We start from the raw sequence: 25,142 nt of genomic DNA on the forward strand, positions 1-25,142 counted from the left end.
AAAATCTTATGTAGCCTTAAAAAAATATGCTTTTAAAAAGCGAATCACAGCCCTTCTCTCCTTTGAGCCTTACAACCTTAAAACTTCTTTTAAGGTTAGCAAGATGGCTACTGGCTTATGTCTCCTAACCCCCAGCTAGGGCAGAGTTGGCATTAGACCAAAGGGCCTTTCCTTTGCACCATGCTGGTTTTCCCACTGCACACAGTAATAGCCATATCATAAAGATAACAATTTTTCCTTTTCAAAAGAAAGCAAAATATTTGCCTGTTTGTCCATTCAAATCACTGGACCTCTTCACATCTGTCTTTGAGAGTCTGCACTTTTTTTTTTTTTTTTTTTTTTTTTTTGAGACAGAGTCTCGCTCTGTCGCCCAGGCTGGAGTGCAGTGGCACGGTCTCCGCTCATTGCGAGCTCCGCCTGTAGGGTTCACGCCATTCTCCTGCTTCGGCCTCCCAAGTAGTTGTGACTACAGGTGCCTGCCACCATGCCTGGCTAATTTTTCGTATTTTTAGTTGACATGGGGTTTCACCGTGTTAGCCTGGATGGCCTCAATCTCGTGACCTCCTGATCCGCCTGCCTCGGCCTCCCAAAGTGTTGGGATTACAGGCGTGAGCCACCGCGCCCGGCAAGGCAGTGGTTTTCAAACTTTGATGCACATTAAAATCACTTAGCGGGAGTCTGCCTTTTATTCCATTAAAGATGTTGACACTGCAGCCTATTCTGCAGAGCCAGTATTAATGAACCAGGAATAAACAAGAAGTGCCCTTTGTGCCTTAGGGGTCAGGAATAAAGGAATCATCGTCTTAGGTGCGGTGCCTGCAAAATGTATGTTCAGCTTCGTTCTCTACTTCGTGCCTGAGACAATGGGAAAAGTGAAAAACAAAAACAAAAATGAGCATTTATTGAACATTTGCTTTGTACCTGTTAAATGTTTTATAGTCAGTACTACAAGGCTATGGAATGGTCAATCAATGACCAGCATTCAGAACCTGACTTTACCACTACCTGAGCAAGTGACTTATCCCCTTTTCTGTTTCTTCGTCTCTGAAATGAGTATACTAATGCTTACCCATGAGTGTGGAAAAAACAACAACGTGCTGTCTCCTGTTCTCTCACTCAACACAACAATCAACACAGAAGACTTCTGTGACCAAATGCGTGGGGGTTTCTCCCCACCACCAAGCAAGCAATCAATTCTGCAGCCGACACTAGCTGGGTGTCTGCTGATTCAATTCAATTCCAACACTATCTACTTAGAGTCAGCCTCAGACACCACAGGGTGAGGGCGCAGTCCCAAAAGAGTGCCCCTTCCTTTGCACCAGTTGCATGTCCAGGCCTCTGGAACAGCTGGCTGACTGGCTTCAAGTTTTGGTTTCCACAGCCTCCTCTTAGGGTTCAGTTAATTTGCTAGAGTGGGCCTGGTATGGTAGCTCACACCTGTAATCCCAGCACTTTGGGAGGCCAAGGTGGGAGGATCACTTGAGGCCAGGAGTTTGAGACCAGCCTGGTCAACATAGCGAGACCCCATCTCCACAGAAAATTTAAAAATTAGCCAGGTGGGCCAGGCACAGTGGTTCACATCTGTAATCCCAGCACTTTGGGAGGCCGAGGTGGGTGGATCATGAGGTCAGGAGTTCGAGACCATCCTGGCCAATATGGTGAACCTCCATCTCTACTAAAAATACAAAAATTAGCTGGGCGTGGTGGCACGTGCCTGTAGTCCCAGCTGCTCGGGAGGCTGAGGCAGAAGAATGGCGTGAACCCGGGAGGTGGAGTTTGCAGTGAGCTGAGATCGCGCCACTGCACTCCAGCCTGGGCAACGGCGCAAGACTCCGTCTCAAAAAAAAAAAAAATTAGCCAGGTGTGGTGGTGTGCGCTTGTAGTCCCAAGTTACTCAGGAGGCTGAAGCAGGAGGATCACTTGAGCCCAGAAGTCCAAGGCTACAGTGAGCCATGATCATATGACTGCATCCAGCCTGGGTAAAACAGTGAGACCCTGTCAAAGAAAAAGAAAAAAAGAAAAAAGGATTGCTAGAATTCAGAGAAATGCATTTACTGGTTTATTAGAAGGATATTTTAAAGGATACAAATAAAGAAGTAGATGAAGAGATACATAGGGTGAAGTCTGGAAGAGTCTGAAGTGCAGGAGCTTCCATCCTTGTGGAGCTGGGGTGCAACACCCTTCCAGCATGTGAATTAGTTTTTGTTCACCTTCCTGTCAGCCTCCACGTGTTCACCTATCTGGAAGCTCCTGAACCCTGTCCTCTTGGGCCTTTCATGGAGACTTCATTGGATAGGCATGATTGACAACCATGTAGGAATGTGATTGGACAAAAAGGACATGGTCTAAACCCAGTAAGGCCTATCTCTGCAGATTCTTCTTGGCCTCTCTGTGCAACATTCCTTCCTCCAGGGTACAGGGTAGGACCCTCTATGGATCAAGGGTGTTATGACCCACAATCAGATTAGAGTCCTGCCTTGGCTGGGTGAAAGGAGCTGGCAGGTCAGAGAGAAAGATTCTGCTTCCTGAGGCCTTCTTCTGAGGCCCAAAGTGCCCTAATATTATGACAAAAGGCTGAAACAAGGGATATGGGAGTTATAAGCCAGGAATCATGGACGAAAACCTATATAGATAGTTAGATGATGGATGGATGGATAGATAGATAGACAGACAGACAGATGTACAGATAATTTACCATCTGTACATTTTTAGAGGACAGTTTAGAGGACCCCTCGTGGGGTCTTGTGGGGGGCAATTAAGGTGATGGCTGTAAAGTGTTCAGTGCTGGGATTTCCCTTTCAATCCTCATGGCTGTGCCCTAACAGGGAGCAGATGTCCTGCTTGCCAGAGAGGATATAAGCCCTGTCTAAGCCTCACTCACTTAGTGATTGTAGAGAGGTCCTTCATGGTTCATTTTCCTTTCTCATAGGAGCTTAAGGATACCCAAGTGACCCAGGCTCAGATTACATTCAGGCTCGCTAAGGGTGGCTGCTAAACCACCCTTTTATACCCACTCTCTCCTTTCTCTTCTCCTTACCAACTAACAGAAAGCAGCGTTCTGTCTAGTCATTTACAGCTGTTATTGCTTAATACTTAAAGGATCAAGGGGAAATGGGGGTTTTTAAAGGCTTCAGAAAGGTGTCATAGGCAGCCTCCTTACCCGGAAATCTTTATTTTTGGTGGGTGTTTTGACAATGTATATAGATTTTGTTTGTTTGTTTAAGTAGGACAGAGGAACCAAAAAGAGTTTACAGTTTGGCTTTTTGCTCGTTGCATACAATTCAAACAGCATGAAATAAAGTAACTCTTAATTTGAAAAAAAAAGTGGGTTGTCACATCTACATGGACTTAAACCTAGTATAAGTCAGGAAGTCAGGAAGTCAGAACACCCGGTTCTGATCATAACTTTTACTACCTATGTGACCTTGAACAAGGCACTTAACCCCGAAGTGTGGTTCCTAGACCAACAGCATCAGTATCACCTGACAGCCGTTTAAAATGCATAACCTGGATCCTCACCCCAGACCTACTGAATATGAATCTGCCACTTCCCAATAGCCCCAGGTGTTTGGTATAAACATTAAAATTTGCAAAGCCCTGGTCATGAGCCTATTTCCTGTTTGGTCAAATGGGGATGTTATGACCCACCTGAACATCTCACAGGGTTGTGATGAAGCGCAGATGAGATAATACATGTAAATATTATTTTATACTGCAAAGTACTACACAAATGCCAAGAATTAAAATGCCTCCCGATGTGAAAGATGGAGAATGGTAATTGTGTTATTGTATAAAATGCTTCTCAGTTAATGGTAATCACTGTAATGGGATTGGCCTTTCCTGATCTTTGTTCATTATGCTCTAATAATATTTTCCAGATTATGACCTTTCAAAGATGAGAGACTTCATCAACAAACAAGCTGATGCTTATGTGGAGAAAGGCATCCTTGACAAGGAAGAAGCCGAGGCCATCAAGCGCATTTATAGCAGCCTGTAAAAATGGCAAAAGATCCAGGAGTCTTTCAGCTGTTTCAGAAAACATAATATAGCTTAAAACACTTCTAATTCTGTGATTAAAATTTTTTGACCCAAGAGTTATTAGAAAGTGCTGAATTTACAGTAGTTAAGCTTTTACAAGTGGTTAAAACATAGCTTTCTTCCCGTAAAAACTATCTGAAAGTAAAGTTGTATGTAAGCTGAGATTTTGTATACAGAATCCTTATTTCCTCAAAGACTTATATTTTATAATCAGAATATGTTGCTTTGAAAAAGCCTCTAATGGACTGACCTTAAAACTCACCCTTCCTCCACTGTCTCATCCACATAAGCACTCCCTGAAGAATTAAGGGGGTTCTGTTTTCAAGGCATGCCAAGTACTAAAGCACCTTGCAGAGCATGTCTGTTACAAGATGTCGTTTCCACCAGCAGTTCCCTTTGGGGAGCTGAAATAAATTCACATTTTCTCAAAGTCTCACAGCTTTGGAGGAGCCATCTGCTTTTTTGGCTGCTCTTTTTAGCTGGCTTTTTATTAGGCTCAGTGACATAAAAAGGATCCAGGTAAATGGGTATAGGATTTGCTGGATATACTAACAATTTCCCCCTGTTCTTAACACTTCCTATTAGTGACTTTTCAGACATTGAGTTCACTTATAAAGAGAGATATTTATGTACTCTCTAAGAAGACAAATGAGGTCATAAACACTGCATAAAGCAAGGCAAAAATGTATGCCACATCTCAGTTATCTAAACTAGATTAGATCCAAGCCAAGGTTTCTCAACAGAGAGCAAAGGGCCAGGCAGTAAGGTAGAAATAGAGATAAAAATCATTCCTTCCTTGTGATCCAAAGCTGGTCGAGCAGCTTTCCTGGAGGAAAAGGTTAATGAACTTCAGGTCCCTGCAACTCAGCCCCCACCACAAACACAGCCCTGGAAACATACAGTGGCCCAAGGTCCTCTTGAAATGTTAATGGTTAATGTTCCCAAACCAGAGAATGCTTTGAAAATGTATCATTCAGTGTAAATTAATTACATACATATTTTTCTATATATTTGTTTCAAACTGTAAAAATAACATAATATGTAATTTGTGTATTAGTGAGAGGTGAAGCCAGCTGGACTTCCTGGATCTAGTGGGGCCTTGGAGAACTTTTCTGTCTTACAAGAGGATTGTAAAATGCACAAATCAGCGCTCTGTAAAACACACCAATCAGCGCTCTGTAGCTAGCAATAGGTTTGTAAAATGCACCAATCAGCACTCTGTAAAATGCATCAATCAGCAGGATTCTAAAAGTAGACAATCACAGGGAGGATTGAAAAAAAGGGCACTCTGATAGGGCAAAAACGGAACATGGGAAGGGACAAATAAGGGAATAAAATCTGGCCACCCCAGCCAGCAGCGGCAACCTGTTCAGGTCCCCTTCCGCTGTGGAAGCTTTGTCCTTTTGCTCTTCATAATAAACCTTGCTACTGCTCACTCTTTGGGTCCGTGCCATCTTTAAGACTATAACACTCACCGCAAAGGTCTGTGGCTCCATTCTTGAAGTCAGCAAGACCACAGACCCACCGGCAGGAACCAACTCTGGACACATTGGCTGTCACTGTTTCAAATGGTCTTTGACACCTGCATTGCTATCCTGAATGCCCCTACCTGGTATCCCACCTTTTGGTGGGGACTGTGGGGGAAAGGCTGGTTTCTTCTCCCATCCTCTCCAGAGAGCTGCAAAAACAAACAAAAGCCAAAGCCTGACACACACACACGAACTAAACTCAGTATGTTCTAGAGAAGCCAGTACCCATCTGTTGAGTGGGGAGAGGGAACTAAAAACACCTTTGCCCAAATAACACTTGCCAAAACATAGTGAACCAGACTGTTTCCATGAGTCATCTTTGATAACATGACTGACTCTAATTCAGCCATACCCAAACAGGCTGCGTGCGTATCCATCAGACAATAAACTGGTGCTGGCTAAAACATTTTATCCATTCACTTTTCTATAATGTATCTAAACATGCAGTATTTTTAAAAATAAGACATGTACTTAGGGAGTTTATTGTGGTTCTCAAAGCACATTGGCATTCATTAGCTCCTATCCATAACCAAAACAAAAGGAACATCATCAGTCCCGTTTTATGAAACAGGAAACTGGTTCACAAAGGGAACAAAAGCACAGGATACGCTCCAGCTCGTGCTGCCAAGAAATGGTAAAGTTGGGATAGAACGTAAGTTTCTTGTCTCTCAGCCCACTCCATTGATTCTATGTGTAAGGTAGGGACTAAAGTACTCAGTCCAGAATAGTTTAACTGTGGCCACAAAGAATTCCAAGTTACTAATAACTTGAAGATGACCAATGTTTTGGCTAGAGAATGCTAAGAGAGACCTTAGGCAAAAATAAAATACTCAGAAAAAAATGTTTTTGAGATTGTGGTCTTAATTTCAAATTTGAGCTCATGTTATGTCTTTTGGATTACTCTCAAATTTCAGAACATTTTATGTTAAATAGCATGATAACTCTACATTTTTAATGGTTCCTAGGCCACCACAGATGTTTGTTTGAAACTTTTCTTACATACATACCTGTTTTCCTTCCCTTATTTTTTTTCATTTAGGTCTCTCCTCATCCAACTAACTCCACACAGTTCAGGTAGTGAATACAAGAAAACAGCAAAGCATGATCAAGAGAGTACCCTATTTCAAAGATGCTATAACATGAGAAGAAAAAGACAAGACACAGGGATTACATATATTAGGAACAAACAAGAAAATCAGCAAGACGGGCTGACAGCTACTGTTTCCCATTGATGCAGCAGTTGCTCAGCCTCAGGGCTTAGATATGTGCAGTTCTAATTCTGCAAGCTCTGACGCATTAACACCTAAGGGCACTTGTTTCTTGCTTAATGGATGACCTGGAGAAGCAAGACAGGGGAAAAGAAAATGAGGGAAGATAAAAGAGAGAGAAGAAAAAAATAACAAAAAGAAGAAAGTGAAAGTATTTTTGCTATGCTGGGATGGGGTAGATATGAGGAATTTTTGTGGAAGCCTAAAGATTTATTTAATCTAACAGTTGAACAGAAATTGAGACCAAAACAATATTTAATTATAAATGATATATTGCTTAAAGTGTACTACTGTAATCTATACATATAATAAAGACCAATTAAATTATGGGAATAAAAATCAATTCAAATAAGTAGAGGACTACCAAACACTCATAAAGTAACTTAGCAATGAAATCTATACTAGAATTCTGCAATATAATGTCAGATTATGGTATTATTTATTTGTTCTTTTGATTTATTCCATGTTTTCACCAAATCTGAATCACATTAGGTCAATGAAAATGCCAAGATTACTAGTAATTATAATTGTTTTGCTTTTAGACTATGAATACTTTTTTCAAAATTGCATTTATAATAATAAAAACCATTAAAGTGAAGAAGGAGCTGTCACCATTTAAATGTATAATTTAAAAGTCAATTTTATTTTCTCATTTGTTAAAAAAAAAAAAGGAGACTCAAGTTTGAAAACATAGTTTATTTTCTCATTCAGGCTTTTGTAGTTTATTTTTACAAAATAGCAGACAAAATTTGGTTCTTTATATTAATAGAGAATATGTAAGACATATCGAAATATATATATAGCACTTAAGTTATAAACACACAGCAAATTCAGCATCACTTAAACAGCAACCATATTTTCACATAATCAGGATTGCATAAGGAGATAAACATTATTTTTAGCCTAAATATATAAATAGTCTTTGATGCTTTATGTCAATTAGTATTTATAAAAGCTAGTCTAAAAACTAACACCACCTACAAAAGTGATGAGCTTTAGGCTACAACCTTGCCATCATGCCATAATAAAGACTTAAAATTATAGAAAGCCAGAGGGAACTAATCACTTCAGTGCAACTGCAGCAGGTAGAACTACCTAGTTATGATTTTAAGATGGACACTATAGGAATCCAGAAGGGATGTTTTTGAATCTTCAGTTGTTGGATTCTTTATGGTCCAAACATATCTTAATTTTGGTTAGAGTTATGCCCCCAAATCACCTAACTGTGATAGAGGGAAGTTGCATAGGGACTTTCTTCATCTCTGAAAGAAAATAAATACAGCATAAATCAGTGTTTAGAACTGTATGCAGAAAACTAAAACATCAACTTATTATACAATTTAATATCCACTTGCCAAAGAAGGAATATATCAACTTAGAATATTGTGCATGCCTAGAAAATTGTATGAAATGCCAATACTTAAGACATACCTTACTATCTCCATTTTATTCATATCTCAGTTATTAGAATAAATAATGTCATTCATTTATGTATTTATATTTGCTTATATTTACATATATTTTAAATCTATACTAAATTATATTCATATTTATATTTGTTTATGTTTTCTATATTCTACCTCTTTCCCAAAAGGATTTAAGGTACTAATAACAAAAGGCATATATACAATAAGATTAATAAAATAGAAATAAAAAAATCAGGACTAAGGAAAGGAGAAGGAAACCAATGTATTAATCATAAGAAATATTATAGGAGTTGAACACAGGTATCAATTTTAGTTGCAAGCTTCCCAATAGCCAGAGCAAAAAAGGAAACACAGTAGACTGTACTTTTTTGAAATCAAATCATAAAGAAAAAAGGAAACCAATTCTATAGGAGAGAGAAAGATTTGCCCTAATATCAAATTTAAAAAACAAAGAAAAAAGTTCACATGAGATCTTATGTAGGAAACACTCAGTAACAAATAACAGACAATGTCTTTGACAAGTTTTGCAACTATCAATATTTTACAAGTATTTTCTATGACACTGCTTCTCTTGAAAGTGTCAGTGAGAGAGACACTTTTATTTTGCAGCTATCCAGAAGTGCTAGCTGGACAGTGATGCTATTAAAGCAAAGAAGCAAACTTTTTTTAGTAAATAACAGATAAAAACACTGCAACAGATAAAGCCCTGTGCATCAGGCAGCAGCTCTGTTTAGAGTTTATATACTAAAAATGCCTTTCTAGAACTAAAATGCAGTTTTTAAATCAGAAAAGAAAGAAAGAAATTAAGAAAGGAAGAAATTAAGAAAGAAAGAAAGAAAGAAATTAAGAAAAAAAGAAAAAAAATCAGAAAGAAAGAAAAGAAAAGAAAAGAAAAGGCAAAGAAAAGAGAAAAGAAAGATTTGGCCCAGCAAGGACATCTTAATAGTGATTTATTTAGACTTTGACATTTGTACCAGGGTATTCTTACCTGCTCTCTTCTTTTAGCTTCTTGGCTGCCTGTGTTGATAACTTAATCTGCAAGTCAAGTCTCTGCAGGAAATCTCTGGCTGACACTTCCTCAGGCTGCACAGGCTGAACATCAGATTCTTGAGGACTGGGAGGAGGGAGGTCTTCCCCGGCCACCACTGGCTCCTCTTCCTGAGAAAAACTGTTATCAGCAGTTTCATTTTCTGGAGAATCAATGGAGTTAAGTCCATTAAACAACAAAGGCTTCTCTGATATAACTGGGATGTTCAAAGTTTTCTTCAGAAATATACAATCATTGGTAAACAGTTTATTGGCCCTTTTAATCTGCTCCATCTAAAATATAAAAAAGGAGACACAGAGTTACATATAACCAAGTCAAGGAGAAAGATTTATTACACAATACAGAACTACCAATATTCATAAGCAAAATGTACACAATGCTTTCTTGGGATTTGAGACTCTTCATTCAGGTTTGGTAACCTCCCCCAGATATCTCTAGTTATTTCAAGAGATGTTGGAGAATTGTTTCCCAATTTTAAAAAAGGACAGACTAATTTTTCCCCATTATACTATTTCTACTACAAGGCAGCTTTTAATATCAGTGGACTTAAATCTCTGAAGTTTAAACATGTAAAATTGTTAGCACTTAATAAATTCCATTCTTGTTTTAACATTTCTATTATCTGATTTTTTTAAACTTACCATTGCTGCCGTTTTACTTATGAAGTGCTTCCCGTGTCTCTAGAACTGTACTTAGTAAATACAGTTACTATATGAACATGAGCTTGTTACTTATCTCATTGATCCTTTCTCCTCATGTGTAAAACAGGTACCATCTACCTTTCACAGGGTTGTTGCAAGGATTAAATGAGAGCTTATATACCCACTCACATCAAGGAAATATATATATATGAGAGAATATATAAAAATATATGTACATTCTATACATATATTCCCATATATATCTATATGGAAAGAGAGAGAGAAAGTAGTGATTAGAGTGTCTGGCCGTGGATGGTACTTACTACTCTCCACTTTGCGATGAAGAAGTCAAAACACTAAAGAGATGGTAGATTTGACCAAGTACATATGGCTCTTTAAATGTTTAAACTGGGATTTTTGTCTGACTCCAAAGTCCGTACAACATCTGAATTAAAGTACACAACTAATGAAATCACATTATGGGGAGCCTTTAATGCCAAATGAATTCTGAGTAAAAACAAAAAAATTGTATTTCTACTTCAAAAAGCCTGCAAAAACAACAGTCAACTAAGTGGACCCTGTTCATCCTGCTTTGTTATAAGCTGATTCCATGCAAATAGTACATGTAAAGCTTTCCTTTTTCTTCTAGAAGATACTCCATTAAAGGAATGAGATTTTTAAAAAGGATGGTCTTTTGTGTTCTCATTTCTAGTTTAAGGGGAGAAAGAGAACATAAACATGGGCAGGTGCCTTTTAGAGACAAAATTAAAATCTAAAAATCCCAAGTATCTCTGGTCTAGCTCAGGTTTGAAAGGGTTAATAACTTGGACACTTTGCCCATAGCAGGTTCAGGTATACGCTATTTTGCCTTTAGGACCCCTAGATCTTGCCCCCAAGCATCCAGCTGCTCTATCTCTCTTAGTGCATAGGCTTCCAATGACACTAAGCCCTCCCCTGGCTCCAGAGTGAGCATATGACTCATTCCTGCCCTGGGGAGCATCACAGGCTTTTGTGATAGATCACAGACCCATGACAGAATCATTCAGACACGCAAAGAGACTCCTGCAGGACAGTAGTCGAGGGGAGAGTTCTCTACTGCTTTCTGCTGGAAGGAGATAGGCTGGAGATGCTGGCAGTCATCCTGGCACCTTGTGGAATCTGATACTGGAGTCACCTTAGAGGTGAGCATTTGAACTTCTGGATCACAGCCTGAAGACAGAACATGCTCAGTTCCAAGATCCACTAAACTCCACTTGGAGTTTGTTTTTTGTTTAGGCCAATTTGAGTTAGGTTTTCTGTCACTTGTAGCTGAAAGAGCTCTTGCTGATACAGTGCCCTTTGAAATGCTTATCAGAAGGGGACTACGACTGCTAATAGTCATTGCTTCCTGGGAATAATGATGGAAGACAGAAACAGATGGGACCAGGATCCAAACTGCTGAGCAGAGCTAGGAACTGCAAGAGTACACTATTAATTCTTTGAGGACAAGAACTGGTTATTGCTATAGCCTTCCTGGTCTGACAAAGATCTCATACACACTAAATGCTTAGGATGGATGGACAGGTGGATGGAAGGATGGATGGATGGATGAATTAACACAGGTCAGAGGAATGGGCATGGAAGATGAAGTAATCAGAAATGGGTAGTAAGTTATCTGTCGTGCTGCTTATTCTCCTTTCAAACCCACTGTCCCCTCCCAATCCATTCGTCCACTCTTCTCGGGCTTATTCTAAACCCTAGGAGGCTGACTTTTTAAGAACTGCATTACCCAGGTCCCCTTGTCCTTGGAATTCCAGTTGGTTTTCAAACAGCAGCAGAACGACCTTACCATAACCAGTGGCTGCATTCCTCTCTGGTGAGAGTTCCTATCAGGAGTCCCAGATCCAAGGCTCCAGATCTTGCCAGTGTTCCCTTGGCCCTTCAGGCCTAGGGGTAATGTCTCCCTGCTATTGCTAGTCTCTGGGTGCTTCACCTTCCCTTGTTGGTTCCCTCAACCATGCCCACATTCAGTAAATGTCCCTTTATTAAACTCTTTTCGGCCACATCCTCTGAGAGTGTTATCTGTATTCTGCTGCAATGCTGACAGATACATCTATCATACAGAGCACAATGGGCCATCAAGGCCAGGCAAGGGGCCTACAGAGGACTAAACAAGGTGACAGACTCAGAGGCTGTGTGCAGTCAGGGAGTCCACAGGCAGTGAAGGGCAAAGCTCCCCCTGGCTTCTGTACATACTGCTGCACAACTGACTCACTATAACTGGTCCACAAGCTTCCTAAAGTCAGGGGCTCCACTGTCTTCATCTCAATGTCATTAGTAAGCATTTAAGATGTATGTGGACCTTTATGGTCTAGACTATAAGATGACACACGAGATGCCAGAGTCAAGAACACCAGGGATATTCAGACACAGTTAGCAACAAGGTGGGAACCAGTCTAAGGACAGGGGCAGATTTGAGTCTTGAGTTTAACACAGCATAGTACTCAGAAGCATGGGTTCAGGGGCCATACTTTCTGAGTTCACATCCTGGCTTTCCCACTTTCTAACCATTCCCTGTCAGTTTACTTATCACTAAAGTAAGGATAGTAACAGTTCCTTCCTCTCCATATATCATAATGAATTAATTCATGTAAAGTATTTAGAACAACATACGGGCTGGGCGCAGTGGCTCATGCCTGTAATCCCAGCACTTTGGGAGGCCAAGGTCAGGAGTCTGAGACCAGCCTGACCAACATAGCAAAACCTCATTTCTACTAAAAAAAGAAATACAAAAATTAGCCAGGCGTGGTGGCGCATGTCTGTAATTCCAGCTACTTGGGAGCCTGAGGCATGAGAATCACTTGAAGGTGGGAGGCAGAGGTTGCACTGAGCCGAGATCACACCATTGTACTCCAGGTGTACACACACACACACACACACACACACACACACATACATATGGCACACAAGAAGTACTCAAAGGTGTCAGCAATTATTATCATTAAATTTAATTAAAAGTAAGAAAGCAACAGGTAAGGGCAGATTCTAATGTATAATCAGCAAATGAGAAGGAAGAAGGTAGAAATTTTCTCCCATAAAATATTGTTTCTCAGCCGGGCATGGTGGCTCACTCCTGTAATCCCAGCACTTTGGGAGGCCGAGGCAGGTGGATCACCTGAGGTCAGGAGTTCAAGACCAGCCTAGCCAACATGGTGAAACCCCATCTTTACTAAAAATACAAAAGTTAGCCAGGCATGATGGCAGGCGCCTGTAATCACAGCTACTAGGGAGGCTGAGGCAGAAGAATCGCTTGAACCTGGGAGGCGGAGGTTGCAGTAAGCCGAGATTGTGCCATTGTACTCCACCCTGGGTGACAGAGTGAGACTCCGTCTCAAAAAAAAAAAAAAAATTGTTTCTCCCCCAAAGTAAGAATATATAGGGAAAATCTCACATGGATAAGCCCAGATGAATACCATAATATATCATCACTGCTTTGAGATGTCACAAAAGGCTTTGAATAGGTTTTTCAAAAGGTAATGAAAATCTTAACCTGTTATTTACAAGCTATGGCTTAGGCCAAATGCATAGGCTCTAAACTCTGTTACCCATGATGAAATATGAAATCAGACATGCAAAGAGCCAGGAATAAAAGCATTCCATCTAGAAAAAGGAGTAGCAAATGCCCCAGGGAAGGAAAAAAATCACGTGGCTAAAGTGTAGGGAGTAATAAGCAAACTTCCAACCAGGCAGGGCCTTGGGTGCCAAGTTAAGGAATTTGGAATTTATTTTAAATGTGATGAGAAGCCACTGGAGAGTGAAGGCAGGGAGTGACATGATCTGACCACAGTTAAAGATTGCTTCAGCAGCTGGGTGCAGAAAATGGAGTAGCAAGAAAGAGGCACCTGCCATAGCACAGACAACAAACTGAAAAATCCAAAATGGTGAAACGATGTTTTCTTTTGCTTTGGTATGTTTTTTATTTATTTATTTTTATTGTTTTTGAGATGCAGTCTCGCTCTGTCACCCAGACTGGAGTGCAGTGGCACGATCTCGGCTCACTGCAACCTCTTCCTCCCGGGTTTAAGCTATTCTCCTGCCTCAGCCTCCCAAGTAGCTGGGATTACAGGTGCATGCCACCATGCCTGGCTAATTTTTTGTATTTTTAGTAGAGACGGGTTTTCGCCGTGTTAGCCAGGATGGTCTTGATCTCCTGACCTTGTGATCCACCTGCCTCCATCTCCCAAAGTATTGGGATTACAGGCGTGAGTCACCGCACCTGGCCTCCTTTGGTATGTTTTATACTTCTGTCTGAACGTAGCTGGGTCTACTGTTCTGGCAATTTCACTTCACATAAAGCTAAGAAAAGTCATGATCCAATCCAAGGAAGAGCTGGAAAACTCTATAGCTTTCCCACCTACCCTCTGTTCAACATTTCCTAAGATCCAATTAATGCTGAGACTAGAAAATATGTCCTTTCAAACTGATGCAGGACTATCCTCTGTTTCTTAGGGATGGATGAATGGGAGTGGGGAGGTACACTGATCAAATGCTTTCATTTCAAAAGTCTCCCTTAACCTAGATTGAATAGTGTAACTCAATGAAATATAAATTTACTGTCTGGTCACTAAGAAACAGTTTATAGAATAAGGAAAGTAACAGCCAAAGGGTGGTCACAAGTTCAATTACGGTGAAATTAGGTAGAACAACTGCCATCAATAACTTAAAAACAACGTACTGAAAATGACTCCCCAGCCAGGCGTGGTGGCTCATGCCTGTAGTCCCAAAACTTTGGGAGGCCAAGGCAGATGGATTGCTTGAGCCCAAGAGTTTGAGACCAGCCTAGGTAACATGATGAAACTCCATCTCTACCAAAAAGTATCCCCCAAAACATTTAGCTGGGTGTGGTGGTGCACCCCCATAGTTCCAGCTACTCGGGAGGATGAGGCAGGAGAATCGCTTGAGCCTGAGAGGTCAAGGCTGTAGTTAGCCAAGATCTTGCCACTGCGCTCCAGGTCAGGTGACAGAGCAAGACCCTGTCTGAAAAAAAAATTTTTTTTAATAAAATAAAATACAATGATTCCCCTGTGAAGGGGATTCACAAAGCATCCCTCCAGAAGATACCTTAAGAGCAGGCTGCTGAGTAAGGTCAAGAACTCTTCCCATCTTGGGCCAGCATCATCAGTCCACCTACCTAATAGTGAATGCAATTCTCAAAACTTCTTTTTCTTCCTCTCCATTCCTTAAAAGATATAAGCTCATCCAAAAATGTTTCAGGGTACATAATAACATGTACATAGCACTGTGTGGCTTGCAGAATGTTCTCATATACGCACACAGCTCTCATTTGATTATTAGTTTACAGAAAACAGACTTCAATATTAAATGATTCTCCCAAGATTCACCGCCACATCTGTCTCCTGTTACATTCTAGATGTTGATGGCAATGACACCAGACCCCTCCATTGCTATGTGTTCATGAGAAAAAGGCTTTTTTTCTTCCCCACACTGTCAGAAAAGTACATGAGATTCTATTTATGGCAAATGTCCAAAAAAGGCAAATCTATAGATTAGAAAGCATATTGGTGGTAGTCTGAGACTGAAGAAGGAAACAAAGAGTGAGAGGAATGGATGGGCATGGGGATCTTTTCAGGGTGATGAAACTGTTCTACCACTGAATTCCAATAATGGCCTCACAACTCTGTAAATTTACTTAAAGTCATCGAATCGTACACTTAAGATGGGTGAATTTTGTGGTGTACAACCTCAATAAAGGTGTTTAAAAAAATAACGAGAATCTACAAACACCCCGAATGACTAAAGGCTACTTTGCCATACCTCTCACTTTTAGTGGCTCTATTTATAGTTATCTTCTCTTTAACTAGCAAGGGTCAGCAATCTCCACCAGCAGCAGGGGTTAAAGTTATGAACACTAAAGATTTACATGCACCTGAGTTTCTAAATCACAATGTTTATTCCCCTAAAAATGACAATCATTTCACCTTTTCTCAGCAAGGTAACTTTCGTTAGGGGAAACGTTAAGCAACAACTTGGCTTAGCAGCTAATTGGCAGAGGAAGAGAAAATCCTGGGAATAAAACTGGCTAGGAAGTAACTGAGGGTACTGCGAGGTGAGGTGGCCTCTGGAGAGGGAAAAAGACAGGCAAGCTGCCTGGAGGAAGCAAAGAGAAAAAAGAAAAAGTTTATGCAAATCATAGGTCCACCTGGCTGCCTCCTTTCCACTTTCAGTTTCTATATGGCTCTCTGGAGGTTCCTCCAGGGTTTCTGCACAAAAATTCATGGTGGCAGCCTAGAGCTGGTCAATTTCCTCCAGAGGCTTGACTCTAACTGAGACGAGCCAGGATCACTGAAAAAGCAATAGCTAAATCTAGAATACAGGGTTAGGGAAGGAATCTTAATGTCTCAGTGGAGATAAACACACCCAGGGGAATGCCAGTGCAAGCAAGTTTACGTCTGAGGTTTGAACTATATTTAACGGTTACTCAACCCACCCCAAATAGTTTCAGTTTCCCAGACCCACTTCCTCAAATGCCTCTTCCTCTGGTAGAGCTGCTCAAGCCTAAACTTATATGTCATTCCATGTAAAGACCCACTGCTGGTGGAGGGGAGGAGATGAACACTGAGCACCAGCAAGGGCAGCAGTCTTTTACAGATTTGAGAATGAGCCTCAAACCAAATCTTGCAGTTCAAGTCTTCAGCAGGCTGCACCTCTTCACTCAGCCCCTGCCCTGGATCCTGACTTCCAGGGTCTGCTCAGCTACATGGCTGGCTATTTCATACCAGTCAAGCTTTCTTGTGGCTGAAGTCCACATGTATGTGGAGAACTCACAACATGCCAGGCTCCAGGCTAGCCACAGAAGATACAAACATCAACGAAACAAATTCTCTGGCTTCTCAAGTAGCTAGAAACTACTAGAAAGCAGTAGCTGAAAAACTCGCCATGAATAAAAAGAGAACAACATGTATTATCTTCTAGCCCCAGCATCTAGCCCAAGGCCTCAAACCAACCAGGCTCAATAGAAGTTGGTTAAGAAAATAATGAATGCCAGTTTTTAATGGCTATTAATGACTAAAAAGGTGGTGGTAGGAAAGAGTCACAATGATCTTTCCTAAGTCACTAGCAGAAGAACTTGGGTCCATCAGGTGTCAGGCCTAGCCAGCTTCTTGAAACTCCAGATTCTTCTTTCCCATCCCCAGGATGCCCAGGCCCATCTCTAGGGGAGAGATATTCAAACTAAACAGTAAACAAACAAGCAGAACATTTACAGCATATCAGCAAATCATCCAGACCCCAGCCACATCTCACCACCTCCTTCCTTCTCTACTGCTTTGGTCCCAGCTGCTATCCTCTCCCACCTGCATTATTGCAAAAGCCACCATCTTATCTGGTTTCCTTGTTTGGTACTAGCTTCCCTACAAACTATTTTTAAAGCAGCAGCCAGAGTGATCCTTTTAATACACAAGTCAGATTATGTCACTCTTCGGCTCAAACCCCTTAAATGCATCCCAACTCAGAGAAAAAGACAAAGCCCTTACAATGGTCTTCAAGGTCCAAAGTGATCTAGTCCAACTATACCCCACTGCATTCTAAGCACCAGCCACAGTACTCCTGGAAGGTGCCAATTATGTTCTCACCTCAAGGCCTTTGCACCACTGGTTATTCCTTCTGCCTGGAATGTTCTTCACCAGATACCTGCACAGCTCCCTCCCTTACCTCTTTCTCAGCAAGGCCTTCCCTGGCTGCACCATTTTAAATTCCAGCCATCTCCACGAGCCCTCCCCAACTCCCTCTCCTGCTTGGTTTTTTTTTTTTTCATTATGCTTATCAATCTGACATAAGATACATTTTATTTTTCTACTTACTGTCTCCACTAACTAAAATATAAGCTCTATGAGGACATGGATTTTTATTTACTCACTATTGTATCACCAGAAAGGTAGCTCTGAGGGAAAGAAAAAAAATTGGATGAATGATAAATACTGTTAGGAAAACATGGCAGGGAAGTTGGGGAGGAGCGCTGGGGGACTGGGGAGAAAGGCTACAATTTGACATAGAGCGTGCAGAAAAGGCCTTAAGAATGAGAAATTTAAGCAAAGACTTGAAAGCAATGAGGGAACAAATCACTCAGCCAGAATCAGCTCCATCATTCGCCCAGGGCCAGTAAAAAAATATGAAAATGTGAGGCCCTTGTTCACAAACTATTAAAAATTTCAAGAGATGACAGTAGAGCATTAAACCAAGTGTGAGGCCCTTCTAAGCATGGGGTCTTGTGTGACTGCACAGGTCACATGCCCATGAAGCTAGCCCTGTATCCAGCTATTAGAGAAAGACAGATGGAACAGCAACTGCAAGAACCCCAAGGAAGAACAGTGCTTTGGGAACAAGCAAAGTAGCCATGCTTGTTAAAAATGGAGACTCTGGCCAGATGCGGTGGCTCACGCTTGTAATCCCAACACTTTGGGAGGCCAAGGTGGGCAGATCATGAGGTCAGGAGTTGAACACCAGCCCGGCCAACATAGTGAAACCCTATCTCTACTGAAAATACAAAAATTAGCCAGGCATGGTGGCGTGTGCTTAAAGTCCCAGCTACTCGAGAGGCTGAGGCAGGAGAATAGCTTGAACCCGGGAGGCGGAGGTTGCAGTGAGCCAAGATCACACCACTGCACTCCAGCCAGGGTGACAAAGTGAGCCTCTGTCTCAAAAACAAAAACAAACAAACGAACAAAACAGAGACTCCTAGACTCCTTTTCTGGGTATTCCAATCCCATAGATCCAATGTCAGCTAGGATCCTTTATTTTTAGTTTGCCCCAGAGTATTCCTGTCCTGCCCAGGCCAATTTGAGGAACATGGATCTATTCTCACATACTGAGATATGCCCTGCTGCCAGCCCTTCAGCACCACTTCAGAAAATGGCTCCCAGCTTGTTACCCTTGTAATCCAGGGCTGGCAACCAGGTCTCCATCTTCACCTCCTTGTCGGAGTCTCTGTTCTGGGAACTTCCTTGTACCTAGACTACGACTGGCTCTTAATCAGTCTTCCACCAAAGGACTGAAGTCCTGCCTGACACCCAGCTGCGTGGCTGAGGAGCTGCCATGGAGAGACAGGCTTTCCTGAGATTTTCTGCTCATCTGTGCAAGACTGACAGACATGGTATGTTAAGGTCAACTGTTTGCTGAACTGACTTAATTTCTAGGTGCACTGCCTTGAGTCTCTAAGCCCCCAATATCTCATTTTCGACCTTTTAAAACAATCATTTAAATATGTTGTAGATGGTCTTGCCAGTCAACAACAGAAACCTAATTTGCTCAACTTCTTTCTGTTCAGTCAGAAGAAAAATATTTTTCTGCCTTTTTAGCTTCCACCTTAAAATCTCACAATGAGTAAACCTAATTAATATCTGCAGATATTAGACCAGTGCAGTGGCTCACACCTGTAGGCCCAGCACTTTGGGAGGCTGAGGTGGGTGGATTGCTTGAGCCCAGGAGTTTGAGACCAGCCTGGGCAACATAATAAGACCCCATTTCTACAAAAAATACAAAAATTAGCTGGGCATGTGGCTTGAGCCTGTAGTCCCAACTCCTCAGGAGGCCAAGGTGGGAAGATCACTTGAGTAGTGGCAGCTGAGGCTGCAGTGAGCCATGTTAGTGCCACTGCACTCCAGCCTGGGTAACAGAGTGAGACCCTGTCTCAAAAAAAAAAAAATCTGAAGATATTAAAACAAGAATGTCACTTCACTGTTATGGTAAGTATTATCACTTTCACTGATTCTATATTACCAGTGGAGGAGTCTCTAAACATTTTATCAACTATAAGCCAGGGCCCAAAGTAATGAGAAATACATGTAATAAACCAGTGGTCCTCAACCAGGGGTAAATTTGCCTTCTAGAGAACACCTGGCAATGCCTGAATAGGGGTGGGAGAGTGCTACTGGCATCTAGTGGGTAGAGGCCAGAGATGCTGCTAAATATTCTACACTGCACAGGACAACCCCGTACAACAAAGAGTTATCTGGTCTATAACATCAACAGTGCTGAGGTTGGGAAACCCTGTAATGAACTACGTGTCACTATCAATTATAGTTCCTGATTCATTATACTTGTGTTTAATATCTTAAAATCAAAAGTCTTTATAAAAGCAACGAAAAATCTGATCTACACTTTAATTTTAAAAAGGGGTAATGAGGTTATGAGTAATAGGATCTATATTAGACATAACAGGGATTAGAAAGCATTTGATCAAAGGTGGAGAACTGCAGTAAACAGATGTATAAGAGTTATCTATAATCAACTCAAGTGAAACCACAGACGGCTGTGGGTCACAGAGAGATTGCACGGGAAGACAGCATGGGAAATAACACTATTCTGCATGTCATAGATGTTTAGGTGCTGTCGCTAGCCTAGTAAGGCAAGATGCCTGAAAACCAGATAGAAAAGACTGTCCTCCTTCAGTAGCCAGGATGCTAAGAGAGCTCCTGATAAGACTAAGATAAAAATAAGGATGGATATCAAAAGTAATATCTAGAGAAAAGCAAATTCTTTATCACTGTTAATTCAAGCTGGTCTCAATGAATGATCATACTTGGAAAATATCCTTACCTCTCATCCATCTTCTCATCTGTAAAAAGATTAATTACACCTACCTCCTAGGCTTATTGTGAAAGTTAAATAAGATAAAGATGAAACACGACAAATGCAATCCTGCCACACAGGAGGCATTCAGCAGAGGGTAGCTACTGGTATTTCCCAACTTCGCTTTCCTCTGCCTCTGACTCAAACCAGGCCCCATTAATGCACATAGAGAAGTGTAGCTCTATGTTCACATGTATAGAACTCCCAAGAGGGCAGAATGGGGCTCTCCATGGCATGATAAAGTCAATACATGACTGCACAGCAAGGTCCCTTTCAAAATATTTCAAAGATAGAAGGACCTGATAGGTAAACATATACCGGCTTAAATATGCAAGATACATTCTCCTTCATACTGATTCTCCTTCATTCGGTAAAGGGCCAGAAAGAGTTTCACTTTAAGAGAAAGATATAGATAAGATCCTCTTTCTTCCCATTGCTGTCTAAGGTGCTTCAGGAAAGAACACTGAAAACTGATACAGAGCCCAAATGTAAAAAGGCCATCACATAGCTCACAGTTAATTATAAGTAATTTTAATGAAACAATTTGTTCCCTCAGGTTTCCATGTTCTTCCCAGAGGTGTAATGCTATACACCCAAGACACGCACACTTATAAATCTGTAATAAACGCAGCCCTCCAGCTCACCTACACCACAGTTCTTGGCTGCTGCTTAGCGACAGGTGTCACATTCGCGGTTGCCAGTGAGCCCAGAGGGTGTAATTTCACTTCTACATAAAGAAGCATAATCGATAGAACCAGAACCACCCAGTAGGAACAACTGCACCATTCCTGACTCATCACGGAGCTTGTTTTCACAGACAACAAAATTCACCTCAGTTGGGCTTTACGTAAATATAGAGTAGTGTGATGGGGCCTGCAAATTGGGTGAAGGTGGTTCACGGGGATGCCAAAGCCCTAGTCCTCTTCGGCCTCCCTCACGCGACAGATCTAGTCTGAGCCTGGGCGGGGCACCGGGAACTGGATGCAGCTACCTAGGGAGGGAGCCCTGGCGGTCCGCCCCTCCCGCTGCAGGACCAGCTTTGGCGACCACTGCGGTGGCCAGCAGCGCGCGTTGAGCGAGCCCTGGGAGCCGAGCCGCCCGGGGACGCACGGCCGTCCCTGCGACTCCCCATCCCCCAAACCCCCACCCGCAGTCCCACCCCCACCCCCACCGCACCCCGAGCCGCACCGCCTCCTGCGCGGGAGCTGCCAGCCCGGGCCGCGGCGGCGCGCCCTGCTCACCGTGACACCGTACTTGAGCGCGATGCCCTGCAGCGTGTCGCCCGCGCGGACCCGGTGCTCCACATGGCGCTCGATGACGCCGGCGCCCAGCGGCGCCCGCACGCTGGCGGTGCTGCCGTACGAGCGGGTCTTGGTGCGGGCCAGGCTCAGCGACAGCTCGGCCTCCTCGGACTCGGAGCCGGAGCGCGAGCGCGAGCGCGGCGGCGGCGGCGGCGAGGGGGCCGAGGGCCGCGGCGCGCGGGGGCCGCCTTCCCGCAGGGACAGTGCGGGCGAGGAATCCGCCATGGGTCCTGCCGAGGCCGCCGGGTCGGGGAGCTTGCCAAGGGGGCGGCGCCTCCTCCTCCTCCGCCGCCGCCGCCGCCTCTTCCTCCTCACAGGGGCTGCAGCAGGCCGTTCCGCGGGGGCGGCGGACGGGAAGCCGAGGCGGGGAGCCGCAGGCCGGGCATGGCGGGCGCCTCCTCCTCTGCGTCCTGCCTGCCCCGGGCGCCCGCGGCACACGCACCTGCAAGGTTAAGAGCGAAAGCAGCTCCCGCCGCGGCCTGCCGGTACCGGGAAGACCCTGCAGAGCGAGGGAGCCGGGGAGCGCTGAAGCCCGCGGCCGTGGGGGCTAAGAGAGGGCTATCTGCAGGCTCCTAGGCCCCAGGTGGACCCCTGCTCCATTGGCGATAGAGCCCCGACAGAACCCTGCCCTGGCCACGGCGAAAAAAAAAAAAGCGTTGCTCTGCCTCCTTTATTGATTCCCCAGCAGGAGCCAGCTTGCACAGACCTTCCAGCTCTGCCAATGCCAAGGGTACTTCCCTCCCCCCACCCCAGTGACCTCAAAGTCCACGTCACAGTAAAACTTAAGATCATCAAACACACACAGACAGTTTCTCCAGGTCCATCTCAACAGCCTCAGAGTCCAGTCCTTTCAACATTGCACTAGGAGGGACAGTGCTTCTAAGGTCTAATGGGTGGCCTCAGAATAACCCCCCTAGTTGTTCGGGTTTCACACTTTGTACACTAGTGCCAATTTAAGTCCTGGCTGCCTCGAAAGCCTGGCCACATACAATTCATTCTCCAGGCTCAGTAGTTGGAATTTACTGTCTGCATGCATCTTCTCTTCGTCAGTTTATTCTTTGACACCCTGAAATCGCATCTCCCTGCCCCGTATTGCTATTAATATTATAACCACCAAAGACCTCTTATCTGTACTCTTCATTTGAACACCGTCTACTCTTGAACACCCTTTCAACACACTGTATTATACACAGAGTGGGTACACATTTACTAGCATCTAGTGCCTGGTTTCTGTTTTATTTTGGACAGCTTTCCAAGAAGAGGTACCTTGTAGGAAGGTCCGGAGCCTGGGGGTTTGATTCGTTGGCTGAAGTTTTGGTATGTTGCTGTGCTGGACAGAGGCAAAGCTAATATTGCTCAGGAGAGAAAGGATGGGAGAGGAGCAAGCTTCCACAACACCATCCCACTCAAAACTCCTACAATGGCTCTCTGGGGACAACAGCATTACTAAAAACCTACATTGGCATTCAAGCTATTATTTCTATTTTTATTATTCATGGTCTGACCATACCCCATCTATAACTCATTCTGTATACTCCACATATTCCTGCCAAACAGAGCCTCTGAAACTGGCGTCCTTGTTCCTACTTTCATACCTTGCATGTTATTCCCTCCAATGGTAACACTCTTCCAGTACCCTCTATTACATTGTTTAAATCTTTAAGGTCTGTCTCAAATGATACATCCTCCACGAGATTTTTCCTAATTCTTCCCAATGGTCCCTTTTTCCCACCTGCCCAACTGTTACTGTTTCTTCTTTGAACTCCAAGAGGTTTGTATTAATACCTCTGGTTTAGTATTTAACTCTCTGTGTTTTGTGTTTGTACTTGCATGTACATGCATGAGCTTGTCTTATCTCCTCCAACAAATACATGCTCCTGGGAGGCATAACTGGGTCTTACTCATCTTTTTAGCTCCAGCAGTGCCTAGCTCAGTGGAATAAAAATAAATAAATACATAATTACAAGTGGTTGAATTGAGGTGTAGTAAAAAGATCCTGAATGCTAATTTAGATTGTTTAGCATAAGTCTGCCATGCATAAACTTTTGGGTGGTATCCAGTGTGTCCATTTCAGGACCCAAGAGAGAGGCAGAATCTGAGTCTCAGTATATAGACAAGATCTGGTAATGTTTCAAGAAAGAAGTATCTTCCTTCAAAGAGTTTACAGTCTAGGAATGAGACAGCATATAATGTTTTCCACTAAGAAAAAGTTTACTGCATGACTGGAAGTTTTAATCTGAAGATTAAAGAACTGAGCCAGGCGCAGTGGCCCATTCTAGCACTTTGGGAGTCTAAGGAAGGAAGATAGCTTGAGCCCAGGAGTTCAAGACCAGCCTGGGCAACATAGTGAGACCCATCTCTACAAAAAATACAAAACTTAATCGAGCATGTGGCATACTCCTGTAGTCCCAGCTACTTGGGAAACTGAGGTGGGAGGATTGCTTAAGCCCAGTAGGTGATCTCTGCAGTAAGCAGAGATCATGCCACTGCACTCCAGCCTCAGCAACACAGTGAGACCCTGGGGATTTTTGTTTTGGTTTGGCTTTGGGGTTTTCTTTGTTTGTTTGTTTGTTTTGAGATAGAGTCTTGCTCTGTTGCCTAGGTTGGAGTGCAGTGGTGTGATCTCAGTTCACTGCAAGCTCCGCCTCCCAGGTTCAAGCAGTTCTCCTGCCTCAGCCTCCTGAGTAGCTGGGACTACACGCATGTGCCACTATGCCCGCCTAATTTTTTGTATTTTTAGTAGAGGTGGGGTTTCATCATGTTGGCCAGGCTTCTCTCAAACTTCTGACCTCAAGTGATCCATCAGCCTTAGCCTTCCAAAGTGCTGGGATTACAGGCCTGAGCCACCACGCCTGGCCAGGCCTGTTTTTTTGTTTTTAAAAAAAAGAACTGAGTTACATGAGGTGTTATTAGATGTTCATTGTTTTCCTTCTTAAACCAGAACTTCAAAATTGTTTTAATATGTATCTACCTACAACATAGAAGTTCATCACAATTAAAGATGAAACATTAAAAGCATTTCCTTTGAAGGGAATGGTAAGAAAAGGAAGCCTATTACTGCCTCTGTTTAACATTGTTTTGAAGGTCTTTGCCAAGGCAATTTTAAAAAGAAGAAAAGGAAATGAAGATTGAAAAGAAATCAACTGTTATTTACAGATAGTAGGCAATACTAAAATGTTTATAGGCAACACAGATAATGAATACATTGGAACTGTTCAAACAATTGAGAGTTCACCAAAGTTAAAAGATACAAGATCAATATAC

The 25,142-nt window shown here is 42.8% G+C and overlaps 2 protein-coding genes across 6 annotated transcripts in view; one reads left to right on the forward strand and one right to left on the reverse strand.

Annotated features, from left to right (window-relative positions):
* The window catches only part of SCG3 (secretogranin III), a 39,603-nt gene extending 34,130 nt beyond the window's left edge, over positions 1-5,473 (forward strand). For both annotated transcript variants that reach the window (XM_031002414.3, XM_031002415.3), the window contains one exon: positions 3,879-5,473. In XM_031002414.3, the coding sequence (XP_030858274.1) occupies positions 3,879-3,997 (119 nt within the window). In that variant the 3' untranslated portion in view covers positions 3,998-5,473. The remainder of the gene's footprint in view (positions 1-3,878) is intronic.
* Positions 5,474-7,511: 2,038 nt separating this feature from the next.
* Positions 7,512-22,629, reverse strand: LYSMD2 (LysM domain containing 2). 4 transcript variants are annotated; one of them, XM_031002542.3, is made up of 3 exons: positions 21,819-22,629; positions 9,251-9,582; positions 7,512-8,097 (listed from the first exon to the last, which is right to left on the reverse strand). In XM_031002542.3, exons 1-3 carry the CDS (start codon positions 22,101-22,103, stop codon positions 8,055-8,057), a joined length of 660 nt encoding a protein of 219 aa, XP_030858402.3. In that variant the 5' UTR covers positions 22,104-22,629; the 3' UTR covers positions 7,512-8,054. The 4 variants fall into 4 exon arrangements, with proteins under 4 accessions (XP_030858402.3, XP_063554619.1, XP_055218993.1 ...); XM_063698549.1 differs by having other exon boundaries at positions 22,321-22,611; XM_055363018.2 differs by lacking the exon at positions 21,819-22,629 and adding an exon at positions 21,766-21,786.
* Positions 22,630-25,142: the final 2,513 nt, after the last annotated feature.

This window comes from Gorilla gorilla, chromosome 16, assembly GCF_029281585.2.
Source record: "Gorilla gorilla gorilla isolate KB3781 chromosome 16, NHGRI_mGorGor1-v2.1_pri, whole genome shotgun sequence".
Taxonomy (NCBI): domain Eukaryota; kingdom Metazoa; phylum Chordata; class Mammalia; order Primates; family Hominidae; genus Gorilla; species Gorilla gorilla.